The sequence below is a fragment of the Prionailurus viverrinus genome, chromosome F2 (genome assembly GCF_022837055.1).
Source record: "Prionailurus viverrinus isolate Anna chromosome F2, UM_Priviv_1.0, whole genome shotgun sequence".
Lineage (NCBI taxonomy): Eukaryota > Metazoa > Chordata > Mammalia > Carnivora > Felidae > Prionailurus > Prionailurus viverrinus.
The window spans coordinates 64,274,583-64,291,035 of NC_062578.1; the positions used below are offsets into that span (position 1 = coordinate 64,274,583).

The 16,453-nt window shown below is 38.7% G+C and overlaps 1 protein-coding gene across 5 annotated transcripts in view; it reads left to right on the plus strand.

Moving 5' to 3' along the window:
- The window catches only part of COL14A1 (collagen type XIV alpha 1 chain), a 221,908-nt gene that overhangs the window by 104,599 nt on the left and 100,856 nt on the right, over window positions 1-16,453 (plus strand). For all 5 annotated transcript variants that reach the window (XM_047842795.1, XM_047842799.1, XM_047842794.1 and 2 more), the window contains exons 23-24: window positions 1,181-1,297; window positions 15,044-15,190. In XM_047842795.1, the coding sequence (XP_047698751.1) occupies window positions 1,181-1,297; window positions 15,044-15,190 (264 nt within the window). The remainder of the gene's footprint in view (window positions 1-1,180; window positions 1,298-15,043; window positions 15,191-16,453) is intronic.

The following is a 16,453-nucleotide window of genomic DNA, read 5'->3' on the forward strand; positions in this document are numbered from 1 at the left end:
AAGAAGTATGTTGGGTATTCCAAATATATTTTAAAACATTAAGAGCATTGAATTGTTTTATATTCTGTCTTTAAAGGAAAAGTTAGATGGGCTTATTATTTGTTTTCTCTCTTTCTCCCAAGCAAAATAAAAGCCCATACAATGGCAAATAAGTTAATTTAAGGTTTCTTTAAAATTTGGTGTGGTTACATAAATCATTAACAATTTCCTTTTTTTTATGGAACAACAGGGCTCATTTATTTGGCCTTTGGAAAAGAGGTCTTCTCTCTCTGGTCTAACAGAAAAGAACAATGTGAAAATGTAAATTTTGATTAGATAAGATTTTTTTTTTTACCATTTTTAAAAATAATTTTAAACTATTTTTATTGTAAAGGTAGCTAAGAGAGAGCGAAAAGTAAGAAAATGATGTGGATGAAAGTCAGAGGGCATTGGAGAATATACATATTAATTTTTAATTGTGTTCTTTTTGAGTCTAAATGATAAATGCCAGATACTTACTCCTTTGTTGTATTGGAGAAATACTATTTTTATTGCTTCCCAAAATAACCTTTCTGTGAATCATTTTTGTATATCACAGTATTCTAAAATTAATAGGAATCTTTGTGTTTGATTTTTATAATTTTTTATCTGTGTTAAATCTTGCATTTTTTTACATTTTCAAAAATATGTTCATTTCCCTTCAATCATGTTTTGAAGGCCGGTCCTTATGAAACGCCTGTTTGAGTAAGACTTCCCTTTGTCTATTTTGCTTTCCTTTTTATTTAAGCCAAGGCTATCCTTCAATGGTTGATAAGTGCATATTGTATTTGATTTTTTGTTATAAAAGTATTATATATTAATTGTGGAATATTTAGAAAGCATAAATAAATAAAGAGAGATTAAAAATCAGATAAAAAAACAGAATTTCACCATCCATTACATCTGGTCTTTTTTCTGTGACTATTTCCCTTTTTGTTTACAAGTGTAAAACAGAACATATTTATACATGTTTTGCAACTTCTCTCTCAAGTAATAAAATAGTTATCTTTTGTGCACTAATTTATTGTGAGTTCATGGATTTCCCACCACTGGCTATGGGAACTTTGAATTAGAATGTTATTGGGTTAAAGTTAATTTCAGACTTGGGGACATTTGTGCCGTTGTCTGTAGTGTGACATAGGTGTGTTTCTTTTGATTATAGTGTTTTTGGGTGTGACCAATCTTCAAGCAGAGCAGGTTCAAATGACCAGCTTGTGTGCCCGGTGGCAGGTGCATCGCCATGCCACTGCCTACAGAGTGGTCATCGAATCGCTCCAGGGTAAGTGCCACCTATCACGGATGATTTTGTCAAGCGCTCACGTACTTAGTTCTGTGCAAATCTCTGTGGACAACATGCAAGTAACAGACTAGAGCTCTCTTCTTGAGGAGCCAATGTTATATGATGGATCATGCGGGGTATGGAGTCAGAATGGCTAGGTAAGCCGATTATTTAACCTCTCCAAATGATTGTTTTCTCATCTGTTAATGGGTATAACCACAGTGCTGATCTTGTGGCATTCTGGAGGATTACGTGGTGATAACTCTGTGTGAAACATTTGCAACACTGCTTTGCCCACGTTAACCTCCAGAGAATGGAAGCTGCTATTGGCAATAGGAGACAAATAGCCATGAGTAACGTACGTTAAAATGATATGGTGTTATTATTTTAGTGTTACTCCATGGGGATCTCATTTTGATTTTAATGGTTTTCTTACTGACTGACTCTCTTTATTTTGGAGGATAAATGGTGAACAATAAACTCTCATTCAAGAGATGGTTTAAGATCTATGCCATCATAGGCAGGTTTTTCAGCATTACTGTTCTCAAGAACATCTAAATTTGGAACTTTGTTTCAAAGTTGAAAAACTAGAAATATCTGCCTATTTTCATTAAAAGTTTGAAGAACAACAACAAAAGGCTGATTCCCAAAAAGTAAGTTTGTAGAGACTATTATCAGCTTGCATAATATTCAGAAGATGAGATCAAATAATGAAAATTACTTTAATCTGATTTATCAGATTAAATACTGTATTATCGGTGCAAAAGATATATCTTGTTATTTGGGGGAGACTCTAGAAGACGCTGGAGAATTCCAAGTGATTCTTTTAATCTTTCAAAATTGGTAATAAAATTGTTAAAAAATTTTCTTTCTGGACAAATAATCATGGTTTCCTCATGATTATTTCTTATTCATTCTTGTTTAATTGAAAAAAGCAGGCTTTTTTTTTTTTTTTTTTTTTTTTTTTTGGCTCAGTCCATTGAGCATCTGACTCTTGATTTCAGCTCAGGTCATGATCCCAGGGTTGTGGGATCAAGCCCCACATTGGGCTCCACTCTGAGCGTGGAACCTGCTTGGGATTCTCTTTCTCCTTCTGTCCCTCGCTTGTTTTCATTCTCTCTCTTAAAAAATGCAGGAAAGTGGAAAGCACAGGTTAGTAGAGAGGTGAGAGCATTTGGAAATATGTTGAGAATATGAGAATAGAATACAAGTGACACAAAAAGAGACTTCTGCCAACCCCAGCCAAGGCATTGTCTCAATCGACATGCTAAACCACTAATTCCTTGATTCCCTGTGTGTGATACTTCAAGGATCCCTTTAGCCTGGCATGACTAAACATATAGGAGTGGCTTTATGCTGAAATAAACACTGAGTGAGGAAATGTCAGGACAAGTCATATGGATTCTGTGGTTGTATTTAATATGATTTATGAGATGTTTAAGCAGAAGTACATGAAAGGTATGCTACTGTTTGAGAAATGACTACAAAATCTTGAGGAGTCATGTTTCACATATCTTTATAAGACAGGCTAAATCACATTTTCATAGAGAAGGGTTGACATTTAGTGGTATTTGTTAAGCTTTAAAAAATTACTAATGATAAAAATCACATTCCTAAACTGCCCCACAATACTTTTATCCTTTTGCGTCATTTAAGAAGTCGACATGAAGGTACATAGGCTCCTATGGATATTCACTGGCTTTCATAAAAATTTCAGTTATATAGACTGACATAAACATACATTGAAACTGACTTTGTTAATGGAATTAGTAAGCTCTATAAGTATATTTTTTATTTAAATGTTTTCTTTTTTTTTTTTTTAAGCTGACTTTATTTTTTTTTTTATTTTTTTTTTTATGAAATTTATTGACAAATTGGTTTCCATACAACACCCAGTGCTCATCCCAAAAGGTGCCCTCCTCAATACCCATCACCCACCCTCTCCTCCCTCCCACCCCCCATCAACCCTCAGTTTGTTCTCAGTTTTTAAGTCTCTTATGCTTTGGCTCTCTCCCATTCTAACCTCTTTTTTTTTTTTTTCCTTCCCCTCCCCCATGGGTTCCTGTGAAGTTTCTCAGGATCCACATAAGAGTGAAACCATATGGTATCTGTCTTTCTCTGTATGGCTTATTTCACTTAGCATCACACTCTCCAGTTCCATCCACGTTGCTACGAAAGGCCATATTTCATTTTTTCTCATTGCCACGTAATATTCCATTGTGTATATAAACCACAATTTCTTTATCCATTCATCAGTTGATGGACATTTAGGCTCTTTCCATAATTTGGCTATTGTTGAGAGTGCTGCTATGAACATTGGGGTACACGTGGCCCTATGCATCAGCGCTCCTGTATCCCTTGGATAAATTCCTAGCAGTGCTATTGCTGGGTCATAGGGTAGGTCTATTTTTAATTTTCTGAGGAACCTCCACACTGCTTTCCAGAGCGGCTGCACCAATTTGCATTCCCACCAACAGTGCAAGAGGGTTCCCATTTCTCCACATCCTCTCCAGCATCTATAGTCTCCGGATTTGTTCATTTTGGCCACTCTGACTGGCGTGAGGTGATACCTGAGTGTGGTTTTGATTTGTATTTCCCTGATAAGGAGCGACGCTGAACATCTTTTCATGTGCCTGTTGGCCATCCGGATGTCTTCTTTAGAGAAGTGTCTATTCATGTTTTCTGCCCATTTCTTCACTGGGTTATTTGTTTTTCGGGTGTGGAGTTTGATGAGCTCTTTATAGATTTTGGATACTAGCCCTTTGTCCGATATGTCATTTGCGAATATCTTTTCCCATTCCGTTGGTTGCCTTTTAGTTTTGTTGGTTGTTTCCTTGGCTGTGCAGAAGCTTTTTATCTTCATAAGGTCCCAGTAATTCACTTTTGCTTTTAATTCCCTTGCCTTTGGGGATGTGTCCAGTAAGAGATTGCTACGGCTGAGGTCAGAGAGGTCTTTTCCTGCTTTCTCCTCTAAGGTTTTGATGGTTTCCTGTCTCACATTTAGGTCCTTTATCCATTTTGAGTTTATTTTTGTGAATGGTGTGAGAAAGTGGTCTAGTTTCAACCTTCTGCATGTTGCTGTCCAGTTCTCCCAGCACCATTTGTTAAAGAGGCTGTCTTTTTTCCATTGGATGTTCTTTCCTGCTTTGTCAAAGATGAGTTGGCCATACGTTTGTGGGTCTAGTTCTGGGGTTTCTATTCTATTCCATTGGTCTATGTGTCTGTTTTGGTGCCAATACCATGCTGTCTTGATGATGACAGCTTTGTAGTAGAGGCTAAAGTCTGGGATTGTGATGCCTCCTGCTTTGGTCTTCTTCTTCAAAATTCCTTTGGCTATTCGGGGCCTTTTGTGGTTCCATATGAATTTTAGGATTGCTTGTTCTAGTTTCGAGAAGAATGCTGGTGCAATTTTGATTGGGATTGCATTGAATGTGTAGATAGCTTTGGGTAGTATTGACATTTTGACAATATTTATTTTTCCAATCCATGAGCAGGGAATGTCTTTCCATTTCTTTAAATCTTCTTCAATTTCCTTCATAAGCTTTCTATAATTTTCAGCATACAGATCCTTTACATCTTTGGTTAGATTTATTCCTAGGTATTTTATGCTTCTTGGTGCAATTGTGAATGGGATCAGTTTCTTTATTTGTCTTTCTGTTGCTTCATTGTTAGTGTATAAGAATGCAACTGATTTCTGTACATTGATTTTGTATCCTGCAACTTTGCTGAATTCCTGTATCAGTTCTAGCAGACTTTTGGTGGAGTCTATCGGATTTTCCATGTATAATATCATGTCATCTGCAAAAAGCGAAAGCTTGACTTCATCTTTGCCAATTTTGATGCCTTTGATTTCCTTTTGTTGTCTGATTGCTGATGCTAGAACTTCCAGCACTATGTTAAACAGCAGCGGTGAGAGTGGGCATCCTTGTCGTGTTCCTGATCTCAGGGAAAAAGCTTTCAGTTTTTCCCCGTTGAGGATGATGTTAGCTGTGGGCTTTTCATAAATGGCTTTTATGATCTTTAAGTATGTTCCTTCTATCCCGACTTTCTCAAGGGTTTTTATTAAGAAAGGGTGCTGGATTTTGTCGAAGGCCTTTTCTGCATCGATTGACAGGATCATATGGTTCTTCTCTTTTTTTTTTGTTAATGTGATGTATCACGTTGATTGATTTGCGAATGTTGAACCAGCCCTGCATCCCAGGAATGAATCCCACTTGATCATGGTGAATAATTCTTTTTATATGCCGTTGAATTCGATTTGCTAGTACCTTATTGAGAATTTTTGCATCCATATTCATCAGGGATATTGGCCTGTAGTTCTCTTTTTTTACTGGGTCTCTGTCTGGTTTAGGAATCAAAGTAATACTGGCTTCATAGAATGAGTCTGGAAGTTTTCCTTCCCTTTCTATTTTTTGGAATAGCTTGAGAAGGATAGGTATTATCTCTGCTTTAAACGTCTGGTAGAACTCCCCTGTGAAGCCATCTGGTCCTGGACTCTTATTTGTTGGGAGATTTTTGATAACTGATTCAATTTCTTCGCTGGTTATGGGTCTGTTCAAGCTTTCTATTTCCTCCTGATTGAGTTTTGGAAGAGTGTGGTTGTTCAGGAATTTGTCCATTTCTTCCAGGTTGTCCAGTTTGTTGGCATATAATTTTTCATAGTATTCCCTGATAATTGTTTGTATCTCTGAGGGATTGGTTGTAATAATTCCATTTTCATTCATGATTTTATCTATTTGGGTCATCTCCCTTTTCTTTTTGAGAAGCCTGGCTAGAGGTTTGTCAATTTTGTTTATTTTTTCAAAAAACCAACTCTTGGTTTCGTTGATCTGCTCTACAGTTTTTTTAGTTTCTATATTGTTTATTTCTGCCCTGATCTTTATTATTTCTCTTCTTCTGCTGGGCTTAGGCTGCCTTTGCTGTTCTGCTTCTAGTTCCTTTAGGTGTGCTGTTAGATTTTGTATTTGGGATTTTTCTTGTTTCTTGAGATAGGCCTGGATTGCAATGTATTTTCCTCTCAGGACTGCCTTTGCTGCGTCCCAAAGCGTTTGGATTGTTGTATTTTCATTTTCATTTGTTTCCATATATTTTTTAATTTCTTCTCTAATTGCCTGGTTGACCCACTCATTCGTTAGTAGGGTGTTCTTTAACCTCCATGCTTTTGGAGGTTTTCCAGACTTTTTTCTGTGGTTGATTTCAAGCTTCATAGCATTGTGGTCTGAAAGTAAGCATGGTATAATTTCAATTCTTGTAAACTTATGAAGGGCTGTTTTGTGACCCAGTATATGATCTATCTTGGAGAATGTTCCATGTGCACTCGAGAAGAAAGTATATTCTGTTGCTTTGGGATGCAGAGTTCTAAATATATCTGTCAAGTCCATCTGATCCAATGTCTCATTCAGGGCCCTTGTTTCTTTATTGACCGTGTGTCTAGATGATCTATCCATTTCTGTAAGTGGTGTATTAAAGTCCCCTGCAATTACCACATTCTTATCAATAAGGTTGCTTATGTTTATGAGTAATTGTTTTATATATTTGGGGGCTCCGGTATTCGGTGCATAGACATTTATAATTGTTAGCTCTTCCTGATGGATAGACCCTGTAACTATTATATAATGTCCTTCTTCATCTCTTGTTACAGCCTTTAATTTAAAGTCTAGTTTGTCTGATATAAGTATGGCTACTCCAGCTTTCTTTTGGCTTCCAGTCGCATGATAAATAGTTCTCCATCCCCTCACTCTCAATCTAAAGGTGTCCTCAGGTCTAAAATGAGTCTCTTGTAGACAGCAAATAGATGGGTCTTGTTTTTTTATCCATTCTGATACCCTATGTCTTTTGGTTGGCGCATTTAATCCATTTACATTCAGTGTTATTATAGAAAGATACGGGTTTAGAGTCATTGTGATGTCTGTATGTTTTATGCTTGTAGTGATGTCTCTGGGACTTTGTCTCACAGGGTCCCCCTTAGGATCTCTTGTAGGGCTGGTTTAGTGGTGACAAATTCCTTCAGTTTTTGTTTGTTTGGGAAGACCTTTATCTCTCCTTCTATTCTAAATGACAGACTTGCTGGATAAAGGATTCTTGGCTGCATATTTTTTCTGTCTAGCACCCTGAAAATCTCGTGCCAATTCTTTCTGGCCTGCCAAGTTTCAAAAGAGAGATCAGTCACGAGTCTTATAGGTCTCCCTTTATATGTGAGGGCACGTTTACCCCTTGCTGCTTTCAGAATTTTCTCTTTATCCTTGTATTTTGCCAGTTTCACTATGATATGTCGTGCAGAAGATCGATTCAAGTTACGTCTGAAGGGAGTTCTCTGTGCCTCTTGGATTTCAATGCCTTTTTCCTTCCCCAATTCAGGGAAGTTCTCAGCTATTATTTCTTCAAGTACCCCTTCAGCACCTTTCCCTCTCTCTTCCTCCTCTGGGATACCAATTATGCGTATATTATTTCTTTTTAGTGTATCACTTAATTCTCTAATTTTCCCCTCATACTCCTGGATTTTTTTATCTCTCTTTTTCTCAGCTTCCTCTTTTTCCATAACTTTATCTTCTAGTTCACCTATTCTCTCCTCTGCCTCTTCAAGCCGAGCTGTGGTGGTTTCCATTTTGTTATGCATTTCGTTTAAAGCGTTTTTCAGCTCTTCGTGACTGTTCCTTAGTCCCTTGATCTCTGTAGCAAGAGATTCTCTGCTGTCCTGTATACTGTTTTCAAGCCCAGCGATTAATTTTATGACTATTATTCTAAATTCACTTTCTGTTATATTATTTAAATCCTTTTTGATCAGCTCATTAGCTGTTGTTATTTCCTGGAGATTCTTCTGAGGGGAGTTCTTCCGCTTGGTCATTTTGGATAGTCCCTGGAGTGGTGCGGACCTGCAGGGCACTTCCCCTGTGCTGTAGTGTATAACTGGAGTTGGTGGGCGGGGCCGCAGTCAGACCTGATGTCTGTCCCCAGCCCACCGCTGGGGCCACGGTCAGACTGGTGCGTGCCTTCTCTTCCCCTCTCCTAGGGGCGGGATTCACTGTGGGGTGGTGTGGCTCGTCTGGGCTACTTGCACCGTGCCAGGCTTGTGATGCTGGGGATCTAGCGTATTAGCTGGGGTGGGTAGGCAAGGTGCTCGGGGGCAGGAGGGGCAGGCTTAGATCGCTTCTCCTTAGGTGATCCACTTCAGGAGGGGCCCTGTGGCAGCGGGAGGGAGTCAGATCCGCTGCCGGAGGTTTGGCTCCGCCGAAGCGCAGAGTTGGGTGTTTGCGCGGAGCGAGCAAGTTCCCCGGCAGGAACAGGTTCTCTTTGGGATTTCGGCTGGGGGATGGGCGGGGGAGATGGCGCTGGCGAGCGCCTTTGTTCCCCACCAAACTGAGCTCTGTTGTCAGGGGGCTCAGCAGCTCTCCCTCCCTTTGTCCTCCAGCCTTCCCGCTTTCCGAGCAGAGCTGTTAATTTGTGACCTCCCAGACGCTAAGTCGCGCTTGTTGTGGGAACACAGTCCGTCAGGCCCCTCCGCTTTTGCAAGCCAGACTCGGTGGCTGTGCTTGGCCGGCGAGCCGCCCCTCCGCCCCGGCTCCCTCCCGCCAGTCCGTGGAGCGCGCACCGCCTCGCCGCCCTTCCTACCCTCTTCCGTGGGCCTCTCGTCTGCGTTTGGCTCCGGCGACTCCATTCTGCTAATCCTCTGGCGGTTTTCTGGGTTATTTAGGCAGATGTAGATGGAATCTAAGTGATCAGCAGGACGTGCGGTGAGCCCAGCGTCCTCCTAAGCCGCCATCTTGCCGCCGACCTCTTAAATGTTTTCATCGTAGCATATTTGCAAAATAGCACTGGGATTGTCATCAGAGGACATGATAGATGTGTGTGATAGCATTGATCTGGTAGGCTAAAACCTCGCAAAGCTCTTTTTTGAAGCCAAGATCTTTGTTAACAAACAAACAAACAAACAAATGAGTCCACATTTCCTTCTGTCTTCAAGTGAAGTTAACTTGTCCTCCCTTGGTATTATCTCCAGGCTGCCAAAAACCTCTTCAACTGAGCCTTACATTCAAGGCTCAATTAAACAAGAATGAGCAAAGTGTTGCTCAATTGGTTTTTCATCAACATTTATAGCTGGGAGATTTATGAGCCCAATTAGCTTACATCTCATTCATCCAGTTGTCTAACTGAAGAATATTAATTAATGGGCAGCAACAGTTTCTAACTGACAGTCTACCTCAAAGAGGACTGTTGGGAGTGGGGAGGGAGTATGGGGATAGCAGTAGGGAATATGTTTAAATGGTTTAACATATAGTTTATTTAGATCAAGGGATAGTCTTCCTACTTTAGAGTAGGGAAAAATTCAGTTGCGTTTCTTTTTTCTTTCTTTCTTTCTTTCTTTCTTTCTTTCTTTCTTTCTTTCTCTTTCTCTCTCTCTCTAACATTTTTTAACTTCCTTCACCCATTTCTCCTACCCCCCCCCCCCAACACCTGCCTCTGGCCACCATGAGTCTGTTCTCTGTATCTAGGAGCTTGATTTGAGGTGGAGTTTGTTTATTTTACAGAGAAATAAAATCATTATCCTGATTGGTGCCTTTGAAGGACTTGTGGTCAGATGCAGATTCTTCCATGGGGAGATGAGTTTCAGGGCCCCCTCTGTTTTAACTTTGTAGTGTCTCCCATTGGCTACATATGCTACCTGTGCAGAATGTTTAGTCCTTCTATCCCAGAGGAGATACTAGAGAGAAATGGGATCTGATTCCTCCATGTGATGGAGAAAAGCTTTATCCCAGAGTGACGTATTTTTTAATGTTTCTGATAAATTCTTACTGTTTGACAGGTAATTTTTTTCCAGTTTTTTAAAAAATATAATCCCCATCGTCTGGTCACATGCACTTGTATTCTGAGATGAAGTCAGTGGAGAGGCCCTCGGCTTTGACCATAATTGCTGGTCAACTCTCTGGGCTTCAGTTTCTCTAAAATTGAGGCTTTTTTTTGAGGCTTTTATCTAAGGTAATACCTACAAATTTCCAAGATTTTTGTGAATAAAGTGGCCAGGCTGTATCATTCAGGTTTGTTTGTAAATGGTAGGGATGCAGATAAAAGGAGCTTAAACAAAAGGGTCAATTTATTGACTACTGAGAAGTTTAGAAGTGTCCGGCACCAGGCACATCTGGATCTAAGTGTTCAAACAATGCCATCAAGATGAAGTCTTGCTCCCTTCTCTTGCTCTGTACTCATCCTCGGCCAGATTCTCTGAGTTGGCCCCAGTCGGATCCAGAATGACACCTCCCAGTTTACAGCTTAACCAGCCTGAGTAAAAAAAGAGCTTTTCTTTCATAATAATTCCAACAAAAGTCCAGGAACTGAGTCATACTGGCTTGGCTTGGGTCACATGCCCCTAAATCTGTCATTGAGTTCAAGGGCATGAAATAAACTGACTGGCCGGACCTGGTTGCCTCCCACCTCTGTATCTGGAGGGGAGAAGGGTTGTTACTCAGTTTTTTCCCAAATCATAAAGACCAAGAGTGGGGAAAAATAGATTCAAAGAAAGGGAGAATGGTTGCAAGACAGGCAAAAACAACAGATGTCCTCTACCCATTTAATATTATGACATTTTTTTATAGCCAAGAAGGAAAAAAAAAAAAGAAAGATTACCAGAAGGATGAGGTCCTCTCAGGAGAGACTGAAATAAATCTGTGTTTGAGTCACTCATCCATTTGCCAAATTAAATTGTAGGCTTTTGGTTAATGATAGGACAGACCAAGTCAGAGACTTTTGGTTGGTCTTAGGTAGCTCAGAACTCCAAGAGAGTTTCCGTTAGTTCTGTGGATGCTCTGGAATTCTGTCTCGTTCTCCAAGCTATTTTTGAGTTGACTTGGCATCCAAGGTTGGGTATATCATTTCCCTTTAAGTTCATGTATTTAGATGCCACATGATCCCAAATACTTTATTCCCTTTGTAGTCCCCATAACTTGGTGAATTTCTTGTTAGACTGCTTAAGGAAGATTTCAAAGAATGCTCAACTTGTCTTCTGTCACTGAATGTTGAAATGCCAATTTTGCAGTATCATCAACAGAATTGCAGTATAGTGGAGAGCCTGCCTTACCAGACACCAGATCCAAAACAAAAGGTCGCATGAAACAAAACATAGTCTCAAGATTAAGCTTTTTGAGGCAGTGACATTATGACCATTTTATTTATTTTTCAATGTTTATTTATTTTTGAGAGAGAGAGAGCGAGTGAGCATGCAAGTCGGGGAGGGGCAGCGACAGGAGGACAGAGGATCTCAAGTGGGCCTTTCTCTGGCAGCAGCCAGCCTGAGATGGGGCTCAGACTCAGAAACCACGAGATCATAACCTAAGACAAAGTCAGACGCTTAACCGACTGAGCTACCCAGGTGCCCCGGCAGTGACATTATGATTGTGTGTCAGGATATTTGAGAGACCTAGGGATTGGAAGCATTTATGTCATAAAATACCAGCAGAGTATCCTGGATCCTGGATATTCTTTGCTTGTGCATCTCGGTAACTACTCATAGGACATTTTGGTGAGTCAAGCTGGTGGCATCGTTTTCAGCACAATAACCCAGAGAATGTATTTAGCCATGGTTCATAAGAATGAATGCACAAAGACAGAATTTCTTCTCCTGTTCCAAAAAAATAAATTAACTCCTTGCTTTTGGCACAAAGAGTTGAGGAAATCAGTCATCATTTGATCAGTTTAAATGTTTTCTTTTAAGGCTAAGCCATTAGACCTAAATCACACATGCCAAAAGCAACATGGGTACATCCCCATTCATGTAACCCCTCTTTGTTATTATTGGGAATTAAAGTAATATCATTTCCCAAAATTTTACAGTGCCTGTTCCAGTTTTCCCGTGGCTTTGAGATTTTTATGTTGTTGCTTAACAGTAAAATCAATTTATATTCTATTGTTGAGGGTTGATAAAGTGCATGAACATCCATGAGAAATAGAGATGACAGAAAAGCACTTTTCTAGAATTGATTCCTGTAGAGTTCCTGGAAGCTTTTATGAAAATGGATAAATATCCATGCCATAAGGGTTTAGAAAATTTTTGTTTTATAGGTGACTCACAAAAGCTTGCAAGAGGCTCCAAAGTTGTGGGTAAGGGTTAGAAAGAAACAGCTCATGTGGGGTCTTGAACCTGGGAACCACAGACTGAACTGGGACACCAACAAAACAGAGTGCAGGGTTTATGAACATTTCCTTACTATCAAATTCCTATCACAGCAAGATGTAATCTGACAAACACCTGGGAAAAATTTTAAGTCATTTTTAAAATTTTATTTTGAGAGAGACAGAAAAAGAGAGAGAGAGAGAGAGAGAACCAGCGGGGGAGAAGCAGAGACGAGGGGGCTTACAGAGGATCTGAAGTGGTCTCTGTGCTGACAACAGAGAGCCTGATGCAGGGCTCAAACTCATGAACTGTAGATCATGACCTGAGCCAAAGTCAGATGCTTATCCAACTGAGCCAACCAGGTGCCCCAACAATTTTTTATTTCATCATTTTGTCACATAGATAAGAAAATTTTTGAAGTAGACCTTAAGTCACTCTGAACAAATATATTACTAAAGATTATATGAAGTTCACTTTTGAAACTCCTTTATATTATCAATCATAAAAATAAAAAAATAAATTTCATGTTCCATTTAATAAGTGGCTTTAATTTACTTACAGTTTTAAAAATCTTATTTGTATTTTTCAAAGAAGGATTTTGTCCATGGACAAGTTTTAAATGATATATATCATGTCTGTTCTAATAAATGTATGTTATAACACATGTATGTTTTGTTCCATTATATATTAAATTACAGATTGAAATTTAATAGGTGTTATTCTTTCAAAATAGAAAAATTAACATTTTTATATTTTATACTATTCTGTTTTTGTTTTCTATATTTTATATTTAATAAACTTCAATTAACAGTTTGAAGGAGTTCTTTTTTAACCAGCAAATAATATGTGTAATGTGTTTAATCAATGCAGTTTTTTAACACTGGATTTTTAAATTCCTAGAAATAAAGTTATATAAGGCATTAAGTAGATGGATACAACTTATGGGTAAAACTAAGATCAATCTAGATCTTTTTAAATAATTGTTCTTTTCATGGTAGCATCAATTCTTCCTTTTAACCAATTAACTATGTAGTATAAAATAATAAATGCTCTATGCCAATGAAGAAAACCCATTTGAGACTCTTCAGTAATTAAAGCCACCAAGGTAGGCAGCTTTGTCCAATGGAGTGATAAAGCCCCGACTCGTAAGGGGTCCTCATCTGATCTCTGCAAGCTATCGTGTTTGCTCATTTCATATGCACTCAGCCTCTCTGAAACTTTTATTTAGAAAAACCATTTAACTTACATTATTTTATGATATATTAATGGAAATTAAAGCAGTGTCCTCTGAGACTGTGATTTAGAGTTCTGAATTTAATTTCAGTTCTGCTACTTAGCCATATGGACTTGATTAAGTTACTAACTTTTCTGGCCTTCGGTTTCTTGTCTTTAGATTGGAGCAATTATAACTATTATAAAGATCAAATGAGCCGATACATGTAAAATCTTTAGGATAGTGCCTGGCACATGGTCAGTGCTCATTAAATGCTGGCTAATATTATCTTTCTGGTTATTGTATCACTAAATACAAAGCACAGAACCTGGCACATAGTAAGCCCTCAGAAAATGATGAGTATAATAAATCCAACTACCCTAGACTCCAGACCCAAGGGCCAGCACTAATTTCTCCAGAAATTTCTCCAGAAATTTCTCCAGCTCCTTGCTGTGAGTATGGGAATAAAGAAAGTAGCCAACAGTTAATCAGGTCTGCTAGGTTCTTTGTGCTTCTGCCATGGTGGAGACAAGAAAGAGAAGGTTCTTTGTGGAGATGGCTGTATACTGCTGTCTTCTTCGTAGAACAAAAAGAACTTTGGAACTAGGGCCTTGAGCCACTGAAGCACCATGGTTTACTTACTCAGTTGTGATTTTGAAAGAATAGAAAATGATTTTCAGAGTAGAGGCAGCTTTCTCCAAGCTTCCTAGGAGTCTTTATTGCAGTTGAAAGAAATCATGAGTGTTGGTTAAAAATTAAGGCTGAGAGGTAGGAAATCGGACATTCTGAGGACTTCCTGGCTGTCTCAGTGACGCTCTAAGCTCTTGCCTGCATTTGTAGCAGTTCTGAAAATAATCTGGACCTGTGGATGAAGTTCCGGAAACCCTGGAGGAGCACCTCTTCATCCACAGGCATAAGGATTGCCTAGCATCCTATAATTTCTAACTCCATACCTATATTTTTAGGCCACTGCCAAGAAGGGCATCTTTTTGCATGGTAGTAAGTTGTATGGGGCCAAAAGGATATATCTTTTTGTCGATTTGTAACTGCTTGACTATATTCTGGAGAATCATGTTTGTAAAAGAATATTCTAATTTCTAAAAAATATACTCACCTCCACACCAAGAGATCCAAGAGATCAATTATGATGTGCACACACAATTATATGCATTAATAATTTTCCATTAAAGGGTTGATCTCTGGAGTCTTTTATTCTCATTTTTTTTAACATAGAAAATGTGATTTTCAATTACAAAAAAAATCAGTGGATGTATTAACTCTTTAGGAAAAGATACAGCACCTAAACAAGTGTAATTCGTTCTGAAGTTATCTGATTAGGCCATGCATAGTAAGTGTTTCAGAAGCAAGTTATCTACTGGTAGCTGTTTTTAAAAATTTCATGCATGTACATTTTGTTCTACTTTTATTTTAGATACAAAAAAGCAAGAATCCACTGTGGGCGGAGGGACAACCAGGCATTGCTTCTACGGACTTCAGCCTGATTCAGAATATAAAATCAGTGTTTACACAAAACTTCAGGAGATTGAGGGACCCAGTGTCAGCATAATGGAAAAAACACGTAAGTTAAGTGTGTCCTCTCCTGATCCCTGTCTCTGTGAACAAACAGTATTTTAGGCATCCTGTTTTGATTCAAAAACCTTATTCCATTTAGAAAAATGTTAGCTATTGCTGCCCAGGAATATCTGTAATACAAGTTTTTGGTCCTCTTCTCCAGTCCCATAATTCACCGCATGTGGCCCACTGATGTCATCTGTATGGGTTTTTTCCATCCTCCATATGCTTCACAAGGGACTATAAGGCCATATGATAGCAAAGTGCCTGAAACAATGACCTATATTGTGATCTATATCCATAAGAAACTTTTGTGGTATGTGGAGTGTGAAATGAAGTTTAAGGACCGGGTCCTGACATTCAAACAATGGCATATTACCACAGCTATGAGGTGGGAATGGAGCCAAGATGTTCCAAATGGCTGACCCTCGAGTTATTGCCTACTTAAGAGGCTCTTGCACTTTTTCCAAGTTGGCTGCAGATCTGATGTACTGAAGGGAAAGGCAAAGTATAAAATTAAAACAAAGCACTTTTTACATGTTCTAAAGACCAAGGAGAGTGTCAACTTCTTGGAATGGCTTTTAATAAAGGATTCCTGACGTAAAGGCCACAAACATGAGAATGGTTTTAATTGTAGTGAATTCTGGGAAAACGTTTGTGGGCTAACTCAGTATCTTGAACTTAGGCTCGAAGTCTCTGACGATTTAGATCTGAATAGGTGGAAGGCGATGGGTTTTCTTGGTAGCCCCTCTATCATGTATCTGACATTTGGAAAGTTCTATTGTCTATGTGGTCTGGCATAAGCAGGAAGAAATCATCAACAATGAGTGACCTTCAAATGAAACCGTAATAAATGGAATCATCCATTTTTTTTTTCAAATATAAAGACTTCATTTCATAACTCTAAAATAGAGTTTGCATGTGCACTATATATGCATTTTATATTGCGTATGTAGTTTTGAGGTGTAATCTATATATCATAAAGGTCACCCATTTTAAGTGTACAATTCAGTGATTTTTAGTACATCCCAAGAATTGTATAGTCAATACTACAATCCAGTTTTAGAACATTTCTATCCACCCAAAGAAATCTTTCATACCCATTCACAGACAATCCTCTATGTTTAACCTCAGGCAACTTGCTTTCTTTTCTTACACATTTGCGTTTTCTGGACATTTTATTTAAATAGAAATAAGGAATATGTGGTCTTTTGCATCTGACATCTTTCACTTAGTGTGTGTTTTTGAGGTTTATTCATGTTGTAGGATG